Source organism: Struthio camelus, chromosome W, assembly GCF_040807025.1.
Source record: "Struthio camelus isolate bStrCam1 chromosome W, bStrCam1.hap1, whole genome shotgun sequence".
NCBI lineage: Eukaryota > Metazoa > Chordata > Aves > Struthioniformes > Struthionidae > Struthio > Struthio camelus.
In genome coordinates, this window is record NC_090981.1 from 26,849,519 (window position 1) to 26,875,496 (window position 25,978).

The following is a 25,978-nucleotide window of genomic DNA, read 5'->3' on the forward strand; positions in this document are numbered from 1 at the left end:
GGGCACAACCTGATCTTCTTGCAGCTGTGTGTGAAGTTAGTCAAAGGCCTTCTAAGTTTCCAATGTTACTTTTACATTTTGCTCTGCATCTTCTGAAGGCCTAAATGGCACAAGCCCACCTGTGCACATCTTTTTCTTGCCTAAGTGTAACCTTCCACCTTAGCTGAAAAGAAATAAGCAAAGGCTCTGCAAACTGTCAGATTGCCTAAATGATGATGGTACTCCCTGTGTTTTTTACATTCTTTTAGGGAGGTTCTGTATCTTTAAAATTTGCATAATCTTCAGGAAATCCAATCCTTTTGAAACTGTTTTGCTAGCCCACACTGAGAAATTGAATGGAATTGCTTAAGATTTAAATTACTTAAGACTTTAAAAACTTTTCTGAAAAGCTAACAACCGTTATATTTGGAAGTATATCACTCAGCTCCTTTACCTGATTAAACTAAACCTTTCCCAAATAATTTTTCTTTCATTACAAAGGTGAAGTATGAATCTTTATATAACTAGGTTTATTTTTTCCAAAGAATTTTGCAGTTAAATGTGGGTTTTCTACAGAAACCAGGTCACAACTCTTGTTTCTTCAAACAAAAGTGGATCAAAACAACTCAGGTTGTCTTGATCATTTTTACAGCTCCCCTTTAAAAAGATTTAGATTTACAGTAGATTAGGGACAAGCTAAAGTTTGTATTTGTTGTAGACTTAACAAAATTATTGTCCTATTTCTGATAAGCATAGGAGTGTTTCATACACACTGCTTAAAATGTTATAGTTATTTCCAGCATAACAGTACTGAGTCACAAGGACATCCCTATTGCAAGCACTGAAAACTATACTCCTTCTCAGCAGCAAATAGTAGATAGTGCCTTTTTCTCTTTCATCATTTATCTTTTCTTACTGTCCACCTCTAACGCAAGCAAATCTTATTTATGAAACCAAATATAAAGTCCTGAAACAAGTCCCACTAAACCCTCCGATATTAAAGATACAATGTTCATTCTGCAGAACTGATGTGAACAGCAACAGCTGTAAAAATCTATCATTCCTCCTGTATTTGTGAAGCTGAGAATATGGACAGCCTATTAGCTTGCAAGTGCCACTATTCCTAAACAGAGCAGTATTATGCAGGGGGAATTAATCTATAACTAGATAGTAGGAGGATATTTCCATGATGAAATGAGTACAGATGTTAGAAAAAACCTTTTAAAGTTTTGGGAACTGAGATTTTGTTAGACTGCATCTGTAGCAAAATACACATGCAAGAATTTCCACTGGTGTGTTTTCTTTCAAAGGTAGCATTACATCTAACGCTGGCATACCATGCAACACAAAACATCACCAAAATATTGGAAAAACATAACTGACAGTGCTATTTTATTTTAACCAGCATTCTTGTAAAACAGAAAATTGCTCCAAGAAGGTGATTCTGTTTCGTTTCTGGCTAAAATGATCAAAAAATAATTTACCCTTGGAGGATCTCTATGGAAAAACTTGCTATATACTCCTGAGTATGCCCCCTGTGTCCTGAGTGGACACAATCCTAGTGGGAACATTTGCTCAAGAGAATGCCTGGAGACTAAACATCCATAGGGAAATTAGGAGCTAATTGTCTGAACCTTAGGACAGCACTTTGTTGCTTTCTTGACTCTTTCTAACTCTATCCATTTGTCCATTACTGGCATCACTAATTTCCAGGCTGCAATTTATGACTTTTGAAATGGTGGCAGAACTGAGAACCACAGCTGTTACCTGACCTCTGCTCCCAGGTGTGGATAGTATGGACAGCTTTGATAGCTGTGAAATGAGCAGAGTACCATAGACAGTATGGACAGCTTTGGTAGCTGTGAAATGAGCAGAGTACCATGCAGAGCCATCTGTCAGCCATATCAGTAAAAAGTTCCTCCATTTCAAAGCACGGTTTGCTTGTGATTAAAATGCTTTGTCTTTCTCTCAGACCATCACCTGTAAGGAGAAAACATTCCACATTGAATATAGTAATGATTATATACATTACATACAGTATAAGTTACATATTGCAGAAATTATATAAAGTATAATTTAGTGAATAAATTATTCAATATAGATGAAACTATTGAGGAAGAAAGCAATTAGGGAGCACAGACATGAGGAAAAGGGATATGTTATACAATACGGTTTGAAAGAAAGTGGGAAGTTAGTAAGTTGGCAAGATACAGACGGCAGGAAAGGCAGAGAAGAAAAGAATTGGCAAGAACAACTTGCACACTGTGTAAAGGAAAAAAGAAAGGAAGCAAGTTACAAAAAGTGAAGGGATGGGAGAGAGGACAAGTTAGGAGTTGCATCCAAGAGGTAAAGTGCAGAAAATCTTTATAGATTTTTAAAAGAAAGAGGTGGTTTTGAACTGGATTCTTAAAGGACTGAGAAGGAATTTCAAGGCGATATGCTTCTATTCTTAGTTTGAGTGGTAGGGTTGGTTGACGTTCTTCAGGTAAGAAGATGAAAGAGGAGTTAGAAAGATGATAAAAAGGAAGTAATTAAGGGGAAGGTAAAGGCAAATAGCTCAGAGGATTTCAACACTGTTGGACAGTGCTGCTGAACTATTAAGCAGCTGAAAGAGCTCTCAAACATGACAACAGTGGGAAAAGAAGGATAGTTTAGGATCCATGGCTCTGTTCCATGGCTCTGAGGGAAGTCAGAGAGAAGTAAGGTGGCATTCTCCCCAGAATTCTCCTTACTCTTGTAAAATGCAGTATTTAGCATTTTTGTGGCATTTGTTCCAAAATGAAGCCCGTAAAGAAGCAGCAGTAGAAACCACATCAAATTTGGCTAGCTATCCACACGACCTGCTAACTGAGAATGGATTTTGTAATTACTAGAAAGCCATTTAATTAGATTCCAGTTACTATTTAGCAACCTAGCATATTTCTAGTTTAAAAATATTTTCTGAGTCTTGAAATAGAGTGGTGAAGTTAGAAAATTTCTCAAGTAACATCTAATGCTACCGTGTACGTTCCTATTTTACATAGTAGTCTCAATACTTCTGAATATAGATGTTTTCACCATGTGCCTCCTGAAAAGTCAAGTACTGGGAGGTATCCAGAAGTGAGAGAGAGCTAGAAACAGCATAAATATTCAGTGGCTGAAGGTTAACGCATGTCGTACAGCTAAGCAATTGCTTTCTAGCCCTCCTTCACTTTTCAGAAGATTGGTGTGGTGTTTTGTTTCTCTAATGACATTTACTCCTCAAAAGAATTACATGAAAACTTTGTTCTACATTAAAAAAAACAACAAAACAAAAACATTTTCGAAGTAAGAAGCTTCTCACCCATCTTTCAGAAAGAGCCTTTCTCCCTTCTTGGAAACCCCAGATGCTTATTTTATTTTCAGCTTCCAGGTTTACAGACTTCTCAGCTTATTGACTTTTTGGCCTTTCAGCCATGTGTCCGTTGACCTTGCGGACTGGACTGTTGCCTTTACACCCGTTTTAACCATATGTCTGGATCCCACAGCAATTACAGTAGTGGATTACTGCAGAAGCCTTAGAGATAAGAATTGACATCATGCACTATTGTTACTGCCTTTGCTAGCTCAGCAACACAAATATCCGTGCAGTCAAACACTTAATGGATTTCCTCTGCGCGTTGTGTTCCAGCTGTGGCAGACTTGACCTATTTGATAGTCATAGAATTATCCAAACACTTAGTCCTTCAACAGCAGTTTTAACTCTGATATAAACTGCTTGCATTAGATATTTATGTGGTACACAGAGAGCTGTAATCTGTATGTGTAATCCTCTTTAAATTGTGACGTAGCGTATGAGTTGGTTGACTGATATGGTATTCCTATCCTCTCTGGACAAAAAAGGCAGATAAATCACTGTAGTGTCATGAAATTACTGCATACTAAGCTGTTTATATCATAATACTTTGGATACTCTCCAGCTCCAGGAAAAAAAATTGGAATAAATTAGATTTTCCAAATCCTGCCCTTGAAGAATTAAAGTGGTAAACAATCAAAAATAATCATCATACCGTGGCAACAAGTTTACAGAAACACATGTTACCGCTGTACAGATGCCAGAGCCTCCCCATACCTTCTAGCCCTTTTCTACTTGAGTGAAGGGTCCCTGAACGCGATGCCCTGTAAAGCTGAAGGTCCAGAAGTGTCTTCATTAGTAACATTTTTCCTGGCGTTGTTATCAGTCCAAAAATCACGATACAGCAAAGGAAAATTTCACCACTGCAAGAAGGAACTGGTAGAGCTTACAAATGATCAGCTCCTTAGAAAAGAAAAACAGTGCTGTCGTTTTTAATGTAAACCCTCACATACTTAAGAGTTCTCTTTGCCTCTTTCCTCGCTTTCTTCTCCTTCTACAGAATTACTATTAGCAAGTGATCTGCGTCTTGTAAAAGGCTTCCTTCAGTAACCGTAGGGCTAACGAGCAGCGCGGCGCTGGCAGGCGCCGACGCCGGCGCGGAGGTGTCGTGCGCGCCGCCCGCCCGCCCTGCCGCCGCCCCTCTTCCCCCCGCCTGCCCCTTTCGGAGCTCCGCCGGCACAGCGGAGAGGGAGAGAGACCGGGGGGCTTCTGGTGCCCTGCTTTCCAGTGAGGGAAAAGTGCGTAGAGACGAAAGTGACGTCCTAGCGGGACGGCCGGTTATACTGCTCTCCCCCACCCCGTACTTTTAGAAGTTAGCATGAGTTTCTCCCCTCCGCCCCCCCCCCCTTAAAGAGCACGTCACGCTAGAGGAGTAACGGCCGCAGTAACAGCCGCGGCGCGCCCATCCCCCGGGGGGCGGGCGCGGGGAACGGCCGCCGCCCAACGGCCGCGGGGGCGGGGGCGCCCCCTGCGCTGGCAGCAGCGGCGCGGCGCCACCTGGCGGCCGGCCGGCCGGTCCCGCCTGCCGGGGCCTGCGAGCGGGCCCCCGCTCAGGTTTGGGGTAGCGATGCCCAGGCGTCGCAGCCACTTTAGACACTTCATTTAGGCATCTCCGCTGGGAGCCCGGGGTCCCCGCGCAGGAGGAAGGCGGCAAATCCCGGCCGGCAACACCTACTTCTGCAAACCCGCCGGCAGCCCGGGCCCCCACGTAAGCCCGTTCACTTGGTGCCTGAGGTCAGTAAGGCGGCGGGCCCCGCACGCACGGTGCCTTTGTCCCCAGAGGGGCGCAGGCAGGGCAGGCCTCCCCCGGTTTGGAGATCGGAGGGTTTAGTCCCATCCCAGCCGGCAAGTGCCCTCGGGAGGCGTCAGTAAGCATGTCACTTCCCTGAGCAGCCGGTCCTGTTGCAACCCTGGTTTTTGCCGTGAGCTTCGGGCCTGCTGCCTCCACTTCCACTCCGTGGGAAATAGCTGAGGTCAGGCAGGAGGAGCCCTCTGCTATGTTCACAGTTATGTTCATTAATTGCAAATTTAAAGTGGTTCTTGAAATTCCCTACCAAGGGTTTTTTCTTTTCTCACTAAATGGCCCTCGCTAAGTAAAACAATTTCCTCATCTTAACCGAGACTCGCACCCTGCCTCAGCCTTGCCGTTTCAATTGTAAAAATGTTGTCTTTTCTTGTGCGCGTGTTGAGTTGACTTCGTGGGGTTGGAATTTGCCAGTTTTAAGAATTCAAGTATTAACTAGTAGGAAGCCTGAGTTGCAGGTTAACTAGCATACCATACTTCTGCACTGCAGCGGGAACTGTACAGAAGAAATCACGAAAATAGCTGCAGTGCAATTTAGAGATACCCGAGCGAGTTTTAAATTAGCTAGTTCAGGTGTTGGTTGTAGTCCAGCCATGGCAGCGCGGAGCTCAGCAAGGGTTAATTCACCTTTTCCTGGGATTGCAGTGTGGCTTTACCCACAGGTCAGCTCTTCTAAGCTTGATCTATATTAATGTGCCAAGACGTGGTTATTCTCCTCTTGAACCCAAGATGGCTATAGTTTTACATTGGCTGAAGTTGCCTCTTTAGAAAATTAATTTATGAGGCAGCCAGCTGAGGTTGCCTCTGCACCTTTACAACTTAAGTCCTAAGAACTATATCTGCAAGTAAGGGTCTTCATGTTTGACAGGAAGCTCCCAGTTTTGTCTCATTTAATAGCTGAACATAATGCTAATCCATAGGCTGCATGGGATATTTCGCTTTATCCTTTAGTATTAGCATTCCTTCTTGGAAATGGCAGGGGTAAAGTACATGTGGAGACTCCGCTGGAAACCTTCACGTAGCTGGCTAACAGGCCCATTAGGGAGCGGTGCAATTCAGTTCTTGATTCTGTACAGATCTATAGCGGGAGCAAAAGGTGGAATATTCTTTTGGCATTATAATTGGCTGCAGTTTGAACTAACAGCTGCAGAAAGTTTGCTGACCATTAGTGACAAGCTGTAGGAATACATGACATATTGAATGCCTTGAAACATATCTGTGCCTTTCTGTAACTTTTTATTGAGCGTTTATGGCCAGTCACCAGCTGACATTCTTCTTTTACAGTGCGAGCATTCTCTTTACTTGGCTCAGCACGTTTAGCTTGTGAACTCTTCAGGACGGAGACAAACTTTTGTTTTGTTTTGTAACCATACAATAGATATTGATAGACAATGAATATTCACATTGTTCTGCCCTGTCTTCAGATTCTTACAGCTCAAGGAAGTGCTCACGGTCTGTATATGTTTGCCAATCAGACATGCTTGAAAATGATGTCTATTTAAAAAAAAGACTAAAAGACTAGATTTTTCCAAGTGAAATCCTTCACAAGAAATTGCTCCATTCAGGAAAAATCCATTTATAAATTAGTATATAAGGTATTGGTTTCATAAAATGAAAATGTTAAACTTCAGTCACTTTTGGAAAACCATGTTTAACTTTTTTCTATTTCGCAACATACAGTATCATTTTTTAACATTTTGTATAATAAAAAGCCTAAAAGCTGAAAATAAAACACACGTTGATTTGCAAGCCATTCAGAATCCCTAGTCACTTTTTTTTTTTAGCTGTGTAAGGAATTGCTGACAGGATTTAGAGAGAGTTTCTGCAGGCAAGGTAGATCACCAAGGTTTCCTTCTGGAATTCCTGCTCAAGTGAATGATACAATATTCTGCAAATATTCTGAGATATATAATCTTATTATAATTCTTTTTATAATAAAGGACTTGACTTTCTTCTGTATACCCCCGGACTAGTGATCTTCTGAAATTTGTAGTGTATCTACATATAGTAATATTGTACGTTGCAATATTTTGTATGATTTATTTTAATAAAAACAGTAAGATGTGAGCTGACTAGTAACTCTTGCATTCCTACATACTTGGTAGGTGGACATTTTCTTAGCTTATATGCTTATAATGGTAGAATGGTTGTTGGCAGACTTTTTTCCCCCCTATTTGAAATTAGATAAGATGTTGCTGCAATTTAAACATTCTTTTACTCTTCAGTTTCTAGATGATACCTTAAAATATTGTTACTGAGAAAATATACACATTTTACTTGAAAGCATAGGGAAGTAGTAAAAAGAGAGAAAGTTGAGCATAGTGTTGTGTATTAGAGCAATTATTTTAAGTGAGATAATTATGTTTTGTTTCCTTGTTAACTGGCTTGGTTTGAATAAGCAATCTAACCGACCAGGGAAGAATATGAGCTCAATAAATAAGAAAAATTCAGACTGTGTATGTATTCTACTTTTTTTGCCAACAAACAAATTAGTTTGAAGCGTGTGACAGAATAAACAAAATAGTCTTGGCTTTCCTGGTATGTTCTGAAAGGGTGACAGAAGTTATGTAGAACTTTCTCAGTCTGTCAATGATCTCTTGTACTTTTATACATAAAAGATATTACCACAGTCAGAGGTTTCTGGAGGATACAGATGTATCTAGCAAATCAATAGCATAGTTGATTATCAACAAACATAACAAGATGGCTTGATTGGATGTCGGTCAATATGTATATCTAGTTTAATATTTTCAAGTTGTCATACACAATGACTATATAAAAATCAATTACTCTTTTCTCCAAGATTTAGCAAAATTGCCAGCTGGTTTGCTGGTAACATCAATAAAATATCACAGGTGCTGTTCCTGAAACAGAATGAAGACGAGTAGCGAGATAATTCCTATAATAACTTCTAGACACATTTTTAGTAGTGAAAAATCAATCTCTAGCAAATGACTTATATCATCCTACTTAATTTAAAGAGTTTACATTCTGAATTTTCAGGTTCTTTGTTAATTATACTGATTTTAAAATCAGTTGTTCCATGAAGAGAAGACTGATGGGTCTGGCCTCCTGTGGATTAGGGAACTGATCTTGAACTACTATGAGTTTTCACTGACATGGGGTGGACTGTGCAGTTCTTTTCTCAGTGACATCTCTGTCCTGCTCACTGCCTATGAAACCCACAGCATCATAAAAACTGTGAGGCGCACAGGCAAATTATCTGATTCATTAGGAAATCAAATCCAGATATGATATATTTAAGCCGTGAATTTGGATATTTTAAATCCTGCTAGGTAGGCAGTATCAGTCTTTGAATCAGTTCAGTTTTTAATGAAGCTATAGACAGATGGTACCCCCTTCATAAATTGTTTTTTGTTGCAACAACGTTTATCTTCCTTATGCTTATTTTAATTTAAAGGGTTAAAAAATGCCAAAGGAAAACCATCTACTTCATTTTTGTTTCCAACACTCTGGAAGTGTAAACTCTGTCTATAACTTAGTCCAGAGCATCCAATATATTGTCACTATGCAGTGTTAAGTAAAGAGGACCCTGTGACCCTTTCTGTGCAGCAATGATATCATTGTTAGGCAGTTGTAATTTCTGTACAGCGGCACGTGCAGAGGCTGCGTATTTACAATGAGCATATATTGGGAGACATCTAAATCCCTATTTAGGTATTCACATGAAGGCTTGTTATAGCACTACCTGCATGGAACAACTGCTGGGTGAGGATTATGATTTTGGGAAAAACTGCACGGCCAAAGTTAGGAGGGGCCAGAATCTATTAAAAGCAGGTATTTTGGTGGCAAAGGGACTGACACCAATAACTTCAGCTCGTCTGAAAATATTTAGCACAATATCTACTTGTGGGAATATCATAGGTGTAGTTATCATCTAAAATGGGTTTATCCCTCTTTGTTAAGCCAGGACATGTGATTGTGGTACATGTGATTGTGGACGTACTTAAAAAATTGTTTATGGTGTCCAAATTCAGTAAGGAAAACATGCTGAAGTAGTGAGAAATAGAATGAAAACCCTACAAAGCTGTGTCGTTGTCCTGGCTAGGGATTTTTTAACGTCAGTAACTAAGGAGCAGGAACTGAAAAAAGTTCAGTTCACCCTATCTTAAAAAAAAAAAAATCCTTTGGTGACACAAATACGTAAGTCTCCGCTAAGAGTGATGGCAAATACCACAAAGGGTGGTACTTATTTCAAAACAATATTTTTTTCTGGTAATTTTTGAACTACTGTTACATGTAAGGGTTTGAAAGACAAGGTTGCAGCAACTGTATGACTCATACAGGTTTCTTTTGCAGTTTAGAACCCAGTCTTCTCCCATAGCACCTAGTGACTGAAGGAGTGCTTCAAGGATCTGCCTTCTCTGAAGTCAGATTTTTTCATTATTTCAAAAAGGGGAAAAAAGTATCTTGAGCCGTTGTGTATTCAAGGATGTCAATAGAAAGAATCATTTGGAACTTGGAAAAATACAATAGTCCAGGCTTTACTGTTAATTACACAATACAGTAGCCAGAATCATACTGTCTTTGCTAAAATAATTGTCAGCGGTAAATAAGCATCAGCATTATCTGTTCTTGAACCTGCATCTCTGCAACTGAGACTAGTATTTGGTTCGATATTTATAAATACCTCTGACAGATCACCAAAAGGCTGAGGCAAACTCCCCTTCTTGATGGTTTAAACCAAACGCCAGGCTGTGGGCTGCAGTTCCTGAGACACAGGTGCATTTTCCATTACATCTATTGGGGAATGGTGATCTTCTCAGAGCAGCAAAAATTCTTACAGCGTGCAAATTCAGAAGACACTTCTACTGAGCTTTTGAGGGGATCCAGAGCTTTCCAAAATTTGGGCACTTTCTTCTTGAGTACAGATTTATTTTTTAATTTAATCATTACCATGATACTTAGAATGCTAACACAGCAGACATCTTAACTTATTAGTCCCCTAACAGATTAAACTTATTATTTATCTCTGAACTTTTGAAAGAAACAAACAATTGCTGATCTTAAACTTTAAAATTGCTTATTTTTGCCAAAACAGTGTACCAAGATTGTGCTGGGGTGCAGCGAGGGCCAGCTGCTCTGCAACAGAAGGTGAGCCAGGAGCCGGGATGCGGAGCGGCAAGTCCAGGTCAGGATCAGGGCCAGAGACAGTGGTTGGGGTCGGCTCAGCCTGGTAATCCTCCAGCAGGGCAGTAGTGATGAGGCAGGTCCGGGGTCAAGCCGGCAAGCTGAGCCCGTAGGTCCAGGTCAGGGACAGACCTGCGACCTCTGGGGGCGAGGAAGGGCAGCCCTTCCCTGTAGCTTGCTTCAGCACAGCGCTTGGTCAGTGAAGGAGCCCCCTGTGGACTCAGACAGCTGAACGCCTTCACTTAGCCCACTAAACACAAGAAGGGCGATGCACTCCCAGCCCCAACAAATTGGACTTTGTGGCAAAATTTGGAGGTGTAACATATGCATGCACGCACGCACGCACGCACGCACACACACACACACACACTGCTTTAATCAGCTCCAAAGAGCAGCAGCTGAATTCCTTCAACTGCTGTGGGCTCTGCTATCAGCGATCATATTTTGTAGTTGTATTCCAAAGAGCAAAAATCAAGCATTTTATAAAAATAGTTAGGCCTATCCGATTATGATTTTTAGCTTACTATAAATGATCAAAAGTACAAACTCTTGAGACTAGTGAGTAAAACATTTTTATATATATTTAAAAACGAATCATACTATCACTTCATTTTTTGAGCTGATAAACCTAATCAATCATTGTGATAGTATCTATTTTTGGTATGCTTACAGGATGCATTGTCAACATTTTATCACGTTACAGTATCACCCTGACTCCCCTGAGAAGTGTGTATGTTGCAAGGGGGAATCAGCCTTACTCAGTTACAAGCTTTTATCTCATTTTATATAGCATCTTTCATGCATATTTTTAAAAGCATGTTGCTTTCCTGGGATGTAGCAGGTTCAAAGCTAGAGCTGTCATTGCTAAAGGAACAGTTTTGCTTTTAGGACATAAATAGTTGACTGCTTCCATTTAAACATGCTATCATTTAGAAACGAGGTACAGGGAGCAATTTCCACAGCTAATCATAAGTGTAAGAAATACCAGAATCTAGGGTGCTGGTAGCCCTTGCCATTCAAACATCTCTTTGAGTGCTTTCCTGACAAAGAATGTTTTCCTGACTCATATTAAGATGAGAAATCTTAAGATTTCTTAAGAAATCATCTTAATCAAAGATTATTTTACAGTCTCAAATTCACAGCACAGATTCATAATCTTTCTTTCTGTAAGTGTTGGGCTGCATTTGTTATTTCTACTGTCATCCTAAATGCTTACATTATCTATATAAACAGCAAAGTATCTTTTGCATCCTGCTGAACTCTTGTTCCTAGCAATACTTATAAATAGTAATACTTAGTAATACTTAGTAATACCTTGCAGCAATGAGTTCCCTGGGCTAAGTTTACAGTCTGTCATAAAAAAGATTTAAACTAGTGTAACAGTTTTGGCCTTCAGTTTATAAAACTGAATGGTTCCTTGTTCTTGAGTGGCAGGAGAGTTTTAGTATGATGGGAATTATGTTAACATTATCTGTGTTTTAAATTGGAACTCACCATACTTTCTTTAGTTTATAGACATCTGAATTTTTTTTTAGATTCTTAATTTGCAGTTCCGTGTTGTTATTTGTGTTTTAATAGCTTGTTTTGTTGTAAATCTAGAGTTTTGGGGAAGCATTGGAGTTATTGTGCTGGAACAAATCAGTTGTAAGTATATGTACAATAGATCTGATGCTTCTAAGAAATGTTAGCTCTGCTCTGAAGTACACGTACGATCCCATCTGCTCAGAAATATACAGAAATCGCCAAACAAATTGCAGATGTGGACATATGTGACATTTCCTAACATATATCATTGGTTCCAATTGAAGTTGCCACTCATGCACACTGCAGGAATACGAAACATCTGGAAAAAAAAGAAAATCCTTGAAAACTCTTGGACAAAACTTATAGACTTGAGAATGGGGTGTATCCAAGAAAACACACAAGCGTGATAGCTTATGGTTTGCAATAGAGTGGTGTTTCAGGAACATCAGTCATTGTATTTTTTCCATCACAGCCTTTCAGTACTGTTTTGTACTTTTCATTGAATTCTTCTGTAAAGGAGGATGGACTTGATGATCATAATATTCCTCTACTGTTATAAAACCTAATAATCTAAAATCAGGAAAAGGGATGACACTCCTAGGTATGTTCTTATGGGGGACAGCCTCAATACATGCAGCTACAGTTTGGCTTCCTGAGAAAAGTTTGATATGAATACTACCAAGATTAAAAATATTAAAAAATAGATTGCAAAACAAAATGTGCATTGTAAATAACTCTCTCTTAAATACTGTTTTAAATACTATATACTGTTCACATGAAAAATCTTTTTATTTACCTATTTATTTGCTGTATTATTTAGTCTTTTGAATGCAATAATAATGATAGTATGCATACTTTGATGTGGCCGTATCTGACCACTTTAAAACTCATCAGAAAGAAACTGTGAGACTTAATAGATTTGTGGATTATGTCTTTAGTAAAATATAAGCAGCAATCAGTAAAGCAAATTTCCAGGAAAAATTCACTCTTGTTCCACAACAGAGGCTACAAACTCTGATGTTGGCACAGTAGTAGTATCCTTCCATTCAGACTGACAGTTTCTGCCAAAAGTCTTCTTATATTTCCATGGAGCACTGGATTGCTGCACCAAGAAGAATATTCACAGAGGCTAATTTTACCTTAGGTAGCTAATTCCTCCTGTTTCCTTTTTTGTTAATGTGTAGGTGGGTGGCAGAACGCTCCTTAGAGGGTAATTTGTAACGTGAGCCTAACCTGAAGGCTGCATCCTCTACTGAGGTACATAAGCGCTACTGAGTGTAGAGGGAATCTATAAACACTAATATATCTTGGTCTTTGTGAATAACTCATATTGTCTCAAAATAATCTGAATTTGGACTGTCTGTCCATCAGTCTGTCTGCCTAAACATCTATCAGCACTCCTTCCTAATACCTTTGAACCTTTAGCTATTTTTAACAAAAAATTGACAGAAGGAGGAAACAGTGCTAATTAGATCTCTGTGAGTTTTGTGAAAATTGGCAGCTATGTAGAAGAGAGAGCAAACAAAAAGCACTTCTGTTGAGCATGAACTCTACAGTTAACTGTTTTATATGGTTTCCTGGCTAGCAGTTGGCAGGCACATACTGGCTAAGCTATTAGCACATATAAAGCTAGTAACCAGCCACAGTATATGTTGTTTCTTGTCTCACTTGAAATGAAGGGAGGGACATTGAAAAGAATTACAGGAAATATGACAGGAAGGGCAGAGGGGCCAAGGAGCGAGAACTGAACTGATACTGTAAGACAGGAGGGGGAAGAGTCATCAGAATACAGATGACCAGGGATTATTGCTGTTGGGTGGCAGTAGAAATGTGGGACACATTCACAGAAACCGAATTTCATCAGGTTGAATGTTCACAGAGGACCTTGTTTTCTTCTTTGGGGCTGAAGTTTATTCTCAAACTTAGGTTTCATATTTCAACTAGTAGAAGTTAGTGCTTGTAAATGATTCATTTCTAACTGTATGTTTTGCCCACATAACATGTACAAAACATGGTGATAAACAGTGGATGAATAAAACACTTTGGTTGTAGTTGGAAACATGCCAGGATACTACCATGGAATACTTTTTATTTCAGTGCTTTTTGTACTTATTCTGTTTATTATTGGAACAGTGTGTAAGGATATTTATGCTGACACAAGTGTTGAATGATATAACTGTGTTAAAATATTCTAGACAAAGTTGATGATGAGACATTTATTTGAGGAATGAAATAATCATAATAAAAAGCAATATTCAAGCTTTATAAAAATAGTAGTTGAACTAAGCTTCGTCGCTTTAGACAAACTCCGGCATGTTTTCTCTGGCCTTGGTATAGCCTTTGCTCCATCGGTATCCAAATTGCTATGCCTTTCTCTTCCCGCTTTCTGTACGCATAGAACATTGTGCTGCGCTTTCTCTATATATTCTTACATAAGGCCATCATTTTCCCTCTCCTTCGCTCTATCCCTGTCGTTGTTTGCTCTGTACAGGATATGTCTTTTTGCTTATCTCCCTCTTTGGTACAACGTATATCAGCCTGTGTTGTGTCTAAATCTTTGTCCTGTATGTCACCCTTTCCCATTTTTTCACAGCGAAATGTAAAATTGCTTTCTGCCTGTCCCTGAGTGGTAAAATTGCCTTTTAAATTGAGATGAAAATTACCAGCCCAGGCATGAACTCACTCCGCATGTGTAAATGATTAAAAGGCTAACAGTAATTTATTCAACAGCAAACAACAAATAAACACCAGAAAATCTAGAAACGTTATTCTAGGTGAGCAGGTAGGTCAGTTCAACTCAGTAGTGGATTATGGTGATAATAAGCATTGGCGAACTAAAAGATGTGTCACTGGGTGACACATCTCAGAGACAGATACAACCTGTTTCTTAAGTTTCTGTTCTTGCATGTACCTGGCAGTGTGAAGTGAGTGGGACTAGCTATACTTCTGCCCTTCAAATTCACCTGAGTCCGTATAGCAACCTTTATGATCTAGTTTTGAGTGATGTGAGGCACTACCAAGCTCTAGCATTTAATAACACCGAGTTAAAAACCGGTAGTGCGATGTGCGCAGGGGAACTAACGAGAGCCGTTCGCTGCAGACCTGGCGCTCCCCGTCCCACGCCTGCCTCCCTCACCGCAGGTCCGCGGCTCCTCGTTGCCCTCTGAATTCCCGTCACCGTTCTCCCTCGCGCTCCCTCTCTCTCTCTTCCCCCCAAACACGCCGCGCCTGAGTCCCCCACCCTAGAGGAGACCTGGGGCAAAGCATAACCTCCCGGGGGCCGCGGCCCGGCCCGCAGCGCCGGCTCAGCCGCCCCGGCCCCAGCCCCGGCCCCGGCCCGGCTCTTCCCTCCGCCCTCTCCAGTGCCGGAGGCGGCGGCCAGGCCGGCCCGTACCTAAAAACCTTGAACGCTGCCGCAGGCCCCCTAAACACAGGGTCGAGCCACGCGCGCTGCAGTACCGCCAACCAGCCCGCCGCCCCCTCGAGCGGGGAAGGAGGGAGGCCCCGGGGCGGGGCGGGCCGGGGCGGGGCGGCCGCAGCGCCCGCCGGGGCCCGCCGGGGAGGATGACGCGCCGCAGCCGCAGCCCCAGCGCGCTTCCGGCGCCCCTCCGCGGGGGAGGGGAGGGCTCCCGTTGCCATGTTCCCGCCCCCAGCCAGCCAGGATTGGTCGTCCCACTTTCACCGTGGCCGAGCATTGGCTGCCGCCCCGTGGCGTAGGGCGACGGGATTGGCTCGGCCGGCGTCCGCGGGGCGGTTGCGGGGAGCCGGGCTGCGGCCGCGGGGAGGCGGACGAGACGGGCTCGGGAGGGGTGAGTGCGGGTCCCGCGCGGGGGGCGCCCGGCCCGGCCCGGGCCCGCACGCCGCCTCCGGCCGCGGGGGGAAGGGGGCAGCAGCCGGAGCCAGGCAGGGCCGGGCCTCGCCTCGCCTCTCGGCGGCCGGCCTCGGCTGCGAGCGGGCCTGGGGCGGTCGCGCGGGCCGCGGAGTGGGGGTCTGCCCTCGGGGACGGGCTGGCGGGGCCCGGCGGCGGCGGGGCGCGGGGCGGGCCCCTGCGGGCCGGGGGAGCCGCCGTGGGATGACGGCCTCGGCCCAGCGCCCCGGGCAGTGAGGGGGAGTGTGGATGAAGGGTTGAGGCCTGGGGTCGAGGCTGTCGGTGGGAGCGGAGGAAGGCAGTGGGCGCGCAGGTGGGGAGCAGGCCCGAAGCGGTGTTAGCCTTGAAATTCAGGGGGATCTTTTATTTGCCGCAGCAACGGGGAGGTGATGCAGGGTCCTGGGAGAACAGGGGGGAGGCCTGCTGCGTGGTGGAGAGCGGCTAGCGTTCCCCTTGTCCTGTGTGCCTACCCAGCTAGGCTTTGAGAGCAGCCCTGTCAGCAGAAGGGATTGGGTTCTTGTTATGCTACTTCGGACAAAATGAGATGGATGTGACTGTACCCACGTTTAAAGTAAGCCAGTTGACCTTGCCTGAACTAGATTAGGAAGGACTCGTGCAGCCCCTTTGCTGGAAAGGAGGTGGCCAGCAAGAGCTGGGAGCAGAACCATCCCCAAACTCGGGGCAGAATGGATCTATCTTTGGCCTCATGAATCAGTTTTCTCTTCCAGAGCTTTTTAAAGACATGTCACCAAAAACATGTAATTTATACACAAAAGTGAGAATGTGTTCAACTGCAGATATAGTGGTCAGAATGGGTTTTACATATTGATGAGATTCACCTTGAGCGTGTTCAGTTTGTGCACTTTAACGCTCCACCTTTTATATGTTTGCTTGAACTGATCGTCTTCAAATGGGCACAGTCCAGTTGAGTTGACTGCAGTGCAACTGAATTCTTTTAAGACAGTGTGCACTGCGGATGTGGTCAAGATACTAGACTGGATGCTGAAAGTGAATTAACATTTTTTTATGAAGAATATATATCTGTTACATAATGTGTGCGTCTTCACAGTGCAGAAAGATATAAAAAGCCTAGTTGGTATCATAACTGTGATACTGAGTACTTTATAGGACATGTCTTGGAGGCTTAGAGACTTGTGTATTTAGGTCTATACTCTATGTTCAGACACTTGTTTCTGCGTGATTCTTGATTTGAACTTATGTATACATACTTACATGATTTAGGGGAACGGTTTTTGATAAAATTATATTACACTGTCTGGGAGAAATAAATAACGTCCTATAGCAATGAAGAGAGCTTTCAGATTCTGTTATTCTCTGCTAGTACACAAGTCGTGAAGAATATGTATCTTATAGAGGTAACTTTCATTTAAGAGAAGTGTACGTATTTACATCTGTATCTGGCATTTGAAGCATATGTATGTAATAAGTATTTATTTGTAGCCAAGTCAGACTGGCACAGAATCGATTTCCCACTTTCTCGTTTATTAAGGAAAGGAAAATGTCTGCAAAAATTGTTTAGAAAAATCATCGAAACATAAGATCAGGAAACTAGTATTTCCTGCAGAATTTTTCTCTGGAAATAATCTTGGAAGCCTTAAATATTAAACTTAACTTCCTGTAAGCATAGACTTGTTTCACTTTTTGAAGTATTTGTCTACTTTTTTTCTTATTTTCATTGCTAGTTCAGTGAATTACAAGGCAATGAAGGCAGTGTGCAAAAGTTCTTGATAGATCAAAGCCTCATCAAAATAAGACGTGTTTATGAATTATTGCCCTGGTAAGTTGGCTGCTGTCATGAAAATATTTACTTCCATAAAAAGCAGTTGAAAAAGCAAATGAAAAATATTGGTACGAGGTACTAGATTGATTCAGGAAGTGCTGTGGTAGATATTAGCAGCAAAAAGTTAAGCTCGCATTGTTACCATTTTTTTAAGTACTTTCTCTTGTATGTAATCCATAGTGCTTACTGGCTTGTGTTTGGTTTGGTTCTTTGTCTCTTACGCCTTTGTAGGCTTGAAGGAAACAAAAATTATTACTGTATTCTACAGCAGTAGAAGCCACAGTCCCATTGTACTGAGCACAATACGTTTATAAGAAAGACAGTCTCTGGCTTATAGTTTGCAGTGTAAGTAGTGTTTGTTTGGCATCTGAGATAATTGGAGCTGCAAATGTAATTGAAGTTATGAGCACAAGATTTACACTTCAATAAAGGTTTATCATAGTATTTCTGAATAATATTTTGAACAAACCAAAAGTATCAGGAATAAATTTGTTCTAATTTGTTTATTCACTGATATGGTAATGATCCTCTGCTCCTTAATGGATAAGGCTGAAAAAGTCTGATACGGTCCACTGCAGTATTATAATGAAGCTTGAGCCAGCCTTGTGTCTAAATATTTAGTAGCATATTTGAACAGGTCCCAGAGATCTACTTTGGATCTACTTCAGTTCGCAAACGTGTCTAAAAAGTTTAGTTAACTTGAAAGTTGTTGCAAGGCATTACAGAAGCAACTTTATCTGAGTAAGTCATAAAAATAGATAGGCCCAAAATGTAGTAGGACGGGAAAGCTAGTTAGCCTTGGCGTTCTCTTCAGAATGTCAGCAGCTATGGGGTATTTCAAGTATCCTGATGTGACGCATTAACCTGAGTACAACTGGACAGTTTCATCCTAAATTTGAAACTTTATCTTCTTTTGATAGCCTGAACTTGAATGAAACACACTTTATGCTGTTTATCACAGGAATATCCTGAAGTGTTTGGAGTAATGGCTTACTCATTTAATATATGGGCACTTACTTGAGCTGCCAAAGAGTGAAATGCAGTAGCTCTTGCGAGAACCTTTATTCCCTTAAAGGCCACATCTGGTTGGTTGTTCTTGTAGTTTTTGTGAAACAAGCTGTTATTTATTTATATTGGAAATTGAGGTAATTGCTAACAAGCTTTTAGTAATGAGTTGAATACTCTGCAAAGATGACTGAGCGTGTGGCTGAATGAATTGTTAAATGCTTATGTGTTACAGTGGAGGGAAGTATTTAGTGGCCCTGCTGCCAATGGTGTTAATCATTCTAAGTAGTTTTAAAATAGCTTTTCAAATTTGATAAATTTCAAGCATGATGTTTTGATACTAGACCCTTATACAGTGTTTAAGGTAGCTAAATGTGTGGCTATGAAGCAGAAAGAATTCCAGTTTGCACATATGTGCAAGTTCTTTTCGTATTTGTGTATAATTAATTATTAGCCCAAAAGTTTTCTAGATGCTTAAAAAAAAAAACCCTGAGTTTTTTAAGTATTGCTGTAACAGCTGCAATCCCTCTGTGCTAGATATTATGCAGAAAAAAACAATACAAGATGATTGGGTATGAAATGGTACATTGGGTATGGAATGGTTGATACTGTAGAAAAGTGGAGTACAGTGAAATGGTATTGATCCTGGTGGTAGTAGTAGTCTTGATTTTTGCTCAGGAGATTAATTCGTAATCAGTTACACCAGAATATTCTTCCCTGTCAGTCAGGTGTCAGAGGTGAAAATTCTGCAGTGATCAAGGGATAAGTTTTCATAACTCAAATGATTTTTAAACGTTAGCAAAAACCCCAGCAAGTCTTCTTTGTTTAGTGGCTTTGTAGTCAACACAGAATCCTAAGTAGCTGAGTCTGCATCACATGCCTGGTAAACAAGGTATTTGTAGCTAGATAACATAGCTTCAAAGAAGTTGTATAACTGATTTTGGAAGATGTGATACTGTAATTTTCTTGGAAAATGTAGAAAGGTGCTTGCTTTAAAAATTGTCTCATATTGATGTGCAATAAGAAGACACCACAGAATAATAGAAAGTAACTTGGGTTTCTTAGTGTGTTCAGCTAGCCATAGCACTGCCTTTGCTGGGGTCTACTGTTAAAACGTTGATGAAGTTAAAATACTCCATTGCTCACGTTGAATGGTAGGTAAACATATACGACACAGCACCTTTTCCTTTAAAACATGTTAAAGCAGCTAAACACACACTAAGTGGTTCTCTGAGTTAGAGATCTACAAGAGTACTTTAGACTGCTAGGTAATAGATCTATGAGGTATTTCCAGATTGGAACAAGTGATTTTTAAATGAAAAATTGTTGTTTTTAAAAAGGAGATGGCAAAAATCCAAGTATCTATTTCCTAGTAAAATTGGTGTGATTTCATGTAGCATTTAGATCATTAATCTTTTAGAAATTTAGAGGAAATATTAGAAAATGCCTAAGAATAATAAATACATAAGTTGATCAATAGAGGAATTGCAATTTATTTTCCCAGTTTGTTGAAAGCAAGCAGATAGTAGTTGGGATCCACCTTGCCTCCCTCAAAATAGCTGAGAATGTTGTGAACCCCATTTCTATAAGCTTGTGATTCCAGGGCGTAGAACCAGAATAAATATCTGAAAGTCCTTTGGGAATGATTAAATCATCAAAAATAGGGCTGGGAGGGACCTCATAAGGTTGTCTGGCTTTTCCCCTCTCCCACTGCAGAGTTGCAGTGACTCTCCCACTAGATGTTTGTTTGAACCCCATTCTGTGGGATGCTTCACTAACTGAGGTTCTTCAGCCTTTCCGGGCAATCTGTGTAAATGATACAGTATTCCTACAGGTAGAAACACTTCTGTAATGCCATTTCCAAATGCCAAGGAAGTCTTCCTTGCTACGATTTAAGACTGATCTTTTCTGAGGGACAGTACTCAAAACTGTATGCAGTATTCTAGATCCAGTTTTAACAATCTCAAACGGAGTAAAAGGGTTGCCTTGCATGTCTTGTAGGCTTTGCTCACTCCGTTGCCTTTTGCCACAATGGAGTGGAAGTATTGACTTGTGTTCAGTTTATGGTCCACTATAATCCTTAACTGCCCTTCTGCAGAGCTATGCATAGCAATTATTCCCCCTTCAGTAATTTGCTCAGTTGTTTATTCCTACCCGTAATAATATCTTGCACGTGTCTTTTGGGAAAGGTCTCATTTTCTTCCCAGGCGTGTTAAAATCGCTTTGCGTTCCATTCCTAAACTTGGAGGCCCAGCTGACTTGGTCCTTAAATACGATAGGTATGCCCTCCAGTCTGTCACTTGGATCAGAGATTGCGTTTTTGTTATCCTTGTATTCAACATCCAGAATAATATTTGCAAAGCAGTGAATTTTTGCAAAGCAGTGTTTAAAGCAGTGAATTTTTGCAAAGCAGTGTTTAAAGCAGTGAATTTTCACTGTTCTTCAGGAAAAAAAAAATCTTAAAAACATGCCCTTTGGTTGGAGTTGAATATGTTAATTACATGTTTTGAGTTAACGTGTGAAGATGAGAGAGATGATAACAGATTACAAAGATAAGTCCTTGGACATGATCTTTTGCTTCGCTGTATCTCTTTCTCATGTAAGAGTTTCAATTACCTGAACTTCCACTTTGGAATTATGTTGTCATCTAGTATTTACTGAATTTATCAAGGGAAAAGCAAGCGACTGTTCTAACATCTTGAAGTAGGCTGAGGTCATTTGCACTGGCAGAAGTAGAATGGAACCTTGTATACTAAACTAAATAAAATGACCGAACTTTTCTGTAGTACCAGCTTCTATTTGACATCTTTAGGCTTTAAAAAGATACGTATTATCTTCTAGAAAGTAATTGGAATTGAAAATGAGAAGCAGAATGTGAAGGTAATAGGTGAAGGAAAAAGAGCAAACAAAAACTTTGGGGTTTTTTGTTTTTATTTCTTTGGTGGAGTAGTAATTTGAGTGGGAGGGAGAGAGGAGGGAGACAGTCTACAAGGGTACCTTTTACTGAAAATAAGGCCTGAATTTCTAGATGTCTTTTAAAAAGTAGTTGCTTTAAAAATTGCTACTTCCATGCCATTAATTTAGTACAAATATTTAGACTATGAAAATTTCTGTTGTTGGGAAAGGAGGGAGAGATGAAGTTTCAGTTGATGATTGTCAACCCTTAGTAGTGTACTTTTATTAGCAGAACACATCACTATAAGGGCCACTGGCAAAGTTATGTTAGGGTTTTTAATCTTAAAACTGTAAGGCTTGTTTTCCGAGGGAGGATGAGGGTGGCAAGGTCTTGTTCTTAATTAGTTAATACAGATGGCATATACACAATACATTAAAGGCTTTTAGTACTTCAGTTATTTAATCTTCTGTCTCTCTTGAAATGAGATTTTATTGTAGAATTTCTATCATAGATATTCCTCAGAATAAAAGCTGGAAGAGCAATTATTATGGTAAGCTGGAGCTGGCAATTTGTAGGACAAACTTTCATGTCCTGTCAAAGTCAAGGCAGAGGAAAGTGATGCATTTAAACAATTTTCAGTTTTGTGAAAGAGAGTAGAGAGACTTGGGAAGAAAAGGCTAAAATCAGATTAATTCAATGCAAAAATAATGCAGAAGCTTAGCATGAGGATGGAGCAGCTAAATGATAGGAGGATGGTGAAAAGTCAGCACCAGAATGCTTACAGATCAGTGCTCAGTGGAGAACGAGTGCATGGTGCAGGGATGCAGGGGCTTTGGCAGCAGAGTTTGTTTAGCGAGTCCTGCCGCTGGCTGCTTACTTCTGGCTCTGTTCCACCACCTCGGTTGTGCTAATGCAGCTATCCATTGAGCTGATCTAGCTTTAGAAAACAAAAATAGGAATTAGCCCCTCAAAGAAGGGGATTTGGTAAAGCTGAGTGAGTTCACTAAGTCTGGTTTACAGCTTGACTGCAACTGTTGTAACCACAGCTAAGGCAGCATCAGAGTAAGCCCACCTAACCCTGGCTCTTTGGCTGAAGTGGACAAGTGGCAAACGGCAACGCAGGTGTTTTCTGTTAACTCATGTTGGTGAGGAGACTCGATGAAGAACAGGGGACTGTGTGGGATCTTGAACTGCAGAGGGATGTCTGAGGATAGAAAGGGACTGTGTAAAGATACTGGTTTGTCCAGCTCACCTGATCAGATACCTCTATATGAGAGATGCTGCCTGGGCTCAACTTGTAAGAAGTTCTGGCCTTGAAGAAAATCTATTTCTCCTTTTCTTCAGGACTTTACTAAATATTAATTGCTCTCTGATTATTTTTTACGTATTTAAATCAAGGCAAGTGTTTTAAGTTCTTTCCTGCATATACTTGAACCGGCAATCATTTGTGTAGTGCCAGCCCATGTTCCCTTTGAAGTTTTTAGCAAATCTCTCATGATTTGGACAAAGTCGTGACTATATGTGCTCATTGTAGTAGGTCATTAATTGAGACTGGGTTATGCAAACGATGCCCAAAATATTAATGGTCGTGCTTCTTTCTAACCCGCATATTGACTAATGCACTAATAAATGTGAAAATTTAGCTTTTTATATTTGTGCCTTAATAGACTGAAATATTTCTGCTCTTCCCCCCCCTGTTTCTTAGAGCTTAGGTTTTATGTTTATGGCACAAAATGCATGCAGAACTGCAAAACTGAGGATAAACACCTACATACATCCAAAATGGAAACTGTGTTTAGTACTGAAGTGAAAGGAAGCTGGTATCAGTTTAAACGTCCCATTGGTGTTTGTACCCTCTTTTTGGTATTTGGGAAGAGATGCAGATCCATATCGGAATATTTTATAGAGATCTTGTTGGGTTTTTTTTGGGGGGGGGGAGGGGGTTCTATGTTAAAATGTACATGTGGGGAGGTGGAGAACCTTTTTCGTTGTTAGTAGTAGTTTTGTTTACATTTGTTTAATACCTTTTCAGGCAGATCCAAGGGGTATCTGCTAAGTTAACACAGTGTCTGGCACTTCCGTATGTTTATGGCCTTGAGCTGTCTAAGACTAATTGTATTCATGAGTAAGGAAAAATAGAAACAAGAAGCCTACTTCAAATTCATCTTCAGACCTCTTCTGATGGCAGAGGAAGCTGCTGCTTTTTATTTATTTATTTATTTATTTTGGTCTGAAGTAGCACGTTAGAATTTCTATCTTCTGAAGTGCTGACTGTTAACTATTGGTATTTTAAGGCACAACTAGTAAATAAATAAATAAATATGGCTTCAGGCACTGTAACGAGGCATTAAAATGCTGTTAAATTTCTGGGAGATGGGATCTGTTTGGAGGTCTCACTTTGCTTTTGTCTCTTCCTCACTCCTCCGGAAGAGCAATCTCTCACTACTCATCTAGGGTTTGAGGTTCTTTGGAGACTGGGACTTCAGCCCATGATCAAAATTGCAGTGGGAGAGTGCGCTGGAACCAAATCCCTCACCTCCCCCTCAGCTCCAGAAATACACAACCGCCTTTTCTATTCCCTTGTTTCCAGCTGTCTGACTGTGTGCTGCAACTGTGGTTTCCAGCCTGGCTGGAGGGAGAGGAACAAGCAAATCCGATTCTAATTCCTTCACCTTCCTGCTACTGGAGCTGAAAGGGAGGTAGTACAGACAGTGTGCCCTTACTGTAGGGAATAGGGCTGGAAGGCGCATGGGGGAGGGGGATGTGTGCAAGGACATCTGACCACCTGGGATCATTACTATATTGTCACTAGCACGGACTCTGGTTATTCACAATTGATAGGGTCCAGGGCAGTAGCGTGTGATAAGTATAAACATGCTGGCACCAAATGTGTATGTATAATTTTAAATTATGAGTTTAGTTTGGAGTGACCTAACTAAGTGTAAAGAGCCCAACAGTGTTTCTCAAGGTCATAAAGTATAAATGTGATGTGACTAGTATTTTTATTAGCTCTCTAAATAACATTAAATACAGAATTACCTTTGTAGTTCAAGCGGGCAAGGTGATAACAAGCATCTTGTTTCTTTGCAAAGACATTCGTATATCTTACATTGTCTATACTGTGCTTCTGACGCTAGGCCCCCAATGGAAAATACATGATTTGTGTTCGCTACAAGCGTACTTAGAGCTACTGAGATTCCAGAGACCTGGATTAGTCAGTCTGCTCTAAGATGCAGCCAGCTGCCGTTTCAGTCATAGTGAAGTAGTCAGCCTCTGTAATCTGGGAGGTGAACAAAAAAAAAAAAAAAAGGAGGGGGGGAGTTATTTTCATTTAAAGTGAATTCAGTGGAAGGCCAGCTGCCAGTTTATTAAGTGTGGAGTACCGGCTACTTTCAGCCTGGAGCAAAGATAAGGAGCTATAGTAAAAACATTGACTTTAAGCATTCATATGCTTAAAGGAGACTACAGAATAACCTGAAAGGTTAACAAAAAGGCAACAATTAAAGCCTGAAAAATAAATCCCTGAAGCATGCGCTATTTGTTAATGTACGTCTGAGCTGATACTGCTTATGGAAAGAACTAATATTTGATTTTCAATTAACCCAGCGAGCAATCTAAAGTCACTGCTCAACCAAAGGCTTTGAAGAAGAAGCTTTCAAATCCATAAATCAGATTTTTTAGAAAATATTTAATTTACTTAATAGTATGATTCTCCAAGGTTTAGATAAATCCCAGTCAATGAAGGTAAGTTCCAACGGAAGATTCATTATTCTTAGTGCAAACAGGCCAGTGTATGTAGTTTGAAGTTTGTGAACATAATAAAACATTTCAAGAATTTTGGTGTTAATCTGCCCATAGCGAGGGAAGGGACAAATGGTGCCAATGGTATGTTGTCTTAAATTACTGAAATATTTATCTTATTTCACACCTTTCTCCTGTCAAACGAAACAGGGAATCTCTCTACCTTCCTGAGCACTGCCGCTTACAAAACTAGAAGTTCTCCATGCTAATTCAAATTTCTTTTTAATTCATCTGCTCTTAGAGGCTTCCAGAAATACCTGCAGGAAAGAGAGAGATTTGGAAGACTGGCTGCAGATGCAGACTATTAGTTAGTATAGTTTAAAAGATAACGTGAAGATTCTTTTACCTGCAACTTTTGTCTGCACTGTTTGGGGTATGGTTTAATGATGACTCAGAACTAGCTGGGTAGAGGAATCAGTATCAAGAACCTGAATTGTTTTTAAGTTTCACCAGTTTGAACAAAATACTTTGTAGTACAAATACATTATTATACTTTTCAGAACACAAGTAAACCTTTTAAGACTATAAGGTGGAAAACAGTAATTGTGTCAATATTACATGCGTTCCCTTTTAAAATCTTGAGCAAGAGTGCCTATTTTTTACATTGTGGCAGAAAATGGCTTCTGTAATTAATAGATATAAAAGAAAAAAGAGCACTGGGTATGAGAGAGGAGATTATTTTTACTTCTTCGTCAAGAGTTGGGGAGATTGAGACCAAATATGCATGTGGTTTTTTTTTGAAGGATGTTGCAAAAATTTGAGAAAGTGTGACAGAG

General features: G+C 40.7%; 1 protein-coding gene across 17 annotated transcripts in view; it reads left to right on the plus strand.

The window, feature by feature from the left end:
• LOC138060823 (E3 ubiquitin-protein ligase Praja-2-like) overlaps positions 1-25,978 on the plus strand; it is a 157,068-nt gene that overhangs the window by 83,103 nt on the left and 47,987 nt on the right. For 4 of the 17 annotated variants that reach the window (XM_068924911.1, XM_068924914.1, XM_068924915.1 and 1 more), the window contains exon 1: positions 15,553-15,640. The exons of 10 other annotated variants lie outside the window; for them this stretch is intronic. Coding sequence is in view for 1 of the 7 variants with exons in the window: in XM_068924910.1 (XP_068781011.1) it covers positions 17,482-17,497 (16 nt within the window). In the remaining 6 variants the exon portion in view is untranslated. Of the gene's footprint in view, positions 1-4,887; positions 5,087-15,552; positions 15,641-16,079; positions 16,271-17,466; positions 17,498-25,978 lie in introns of those variants that run through there. 3 more of the 17 variants (XM_068924912.1, XM_068924917.1, XM_068924910.1) reach the window with 3 other exon arrangements.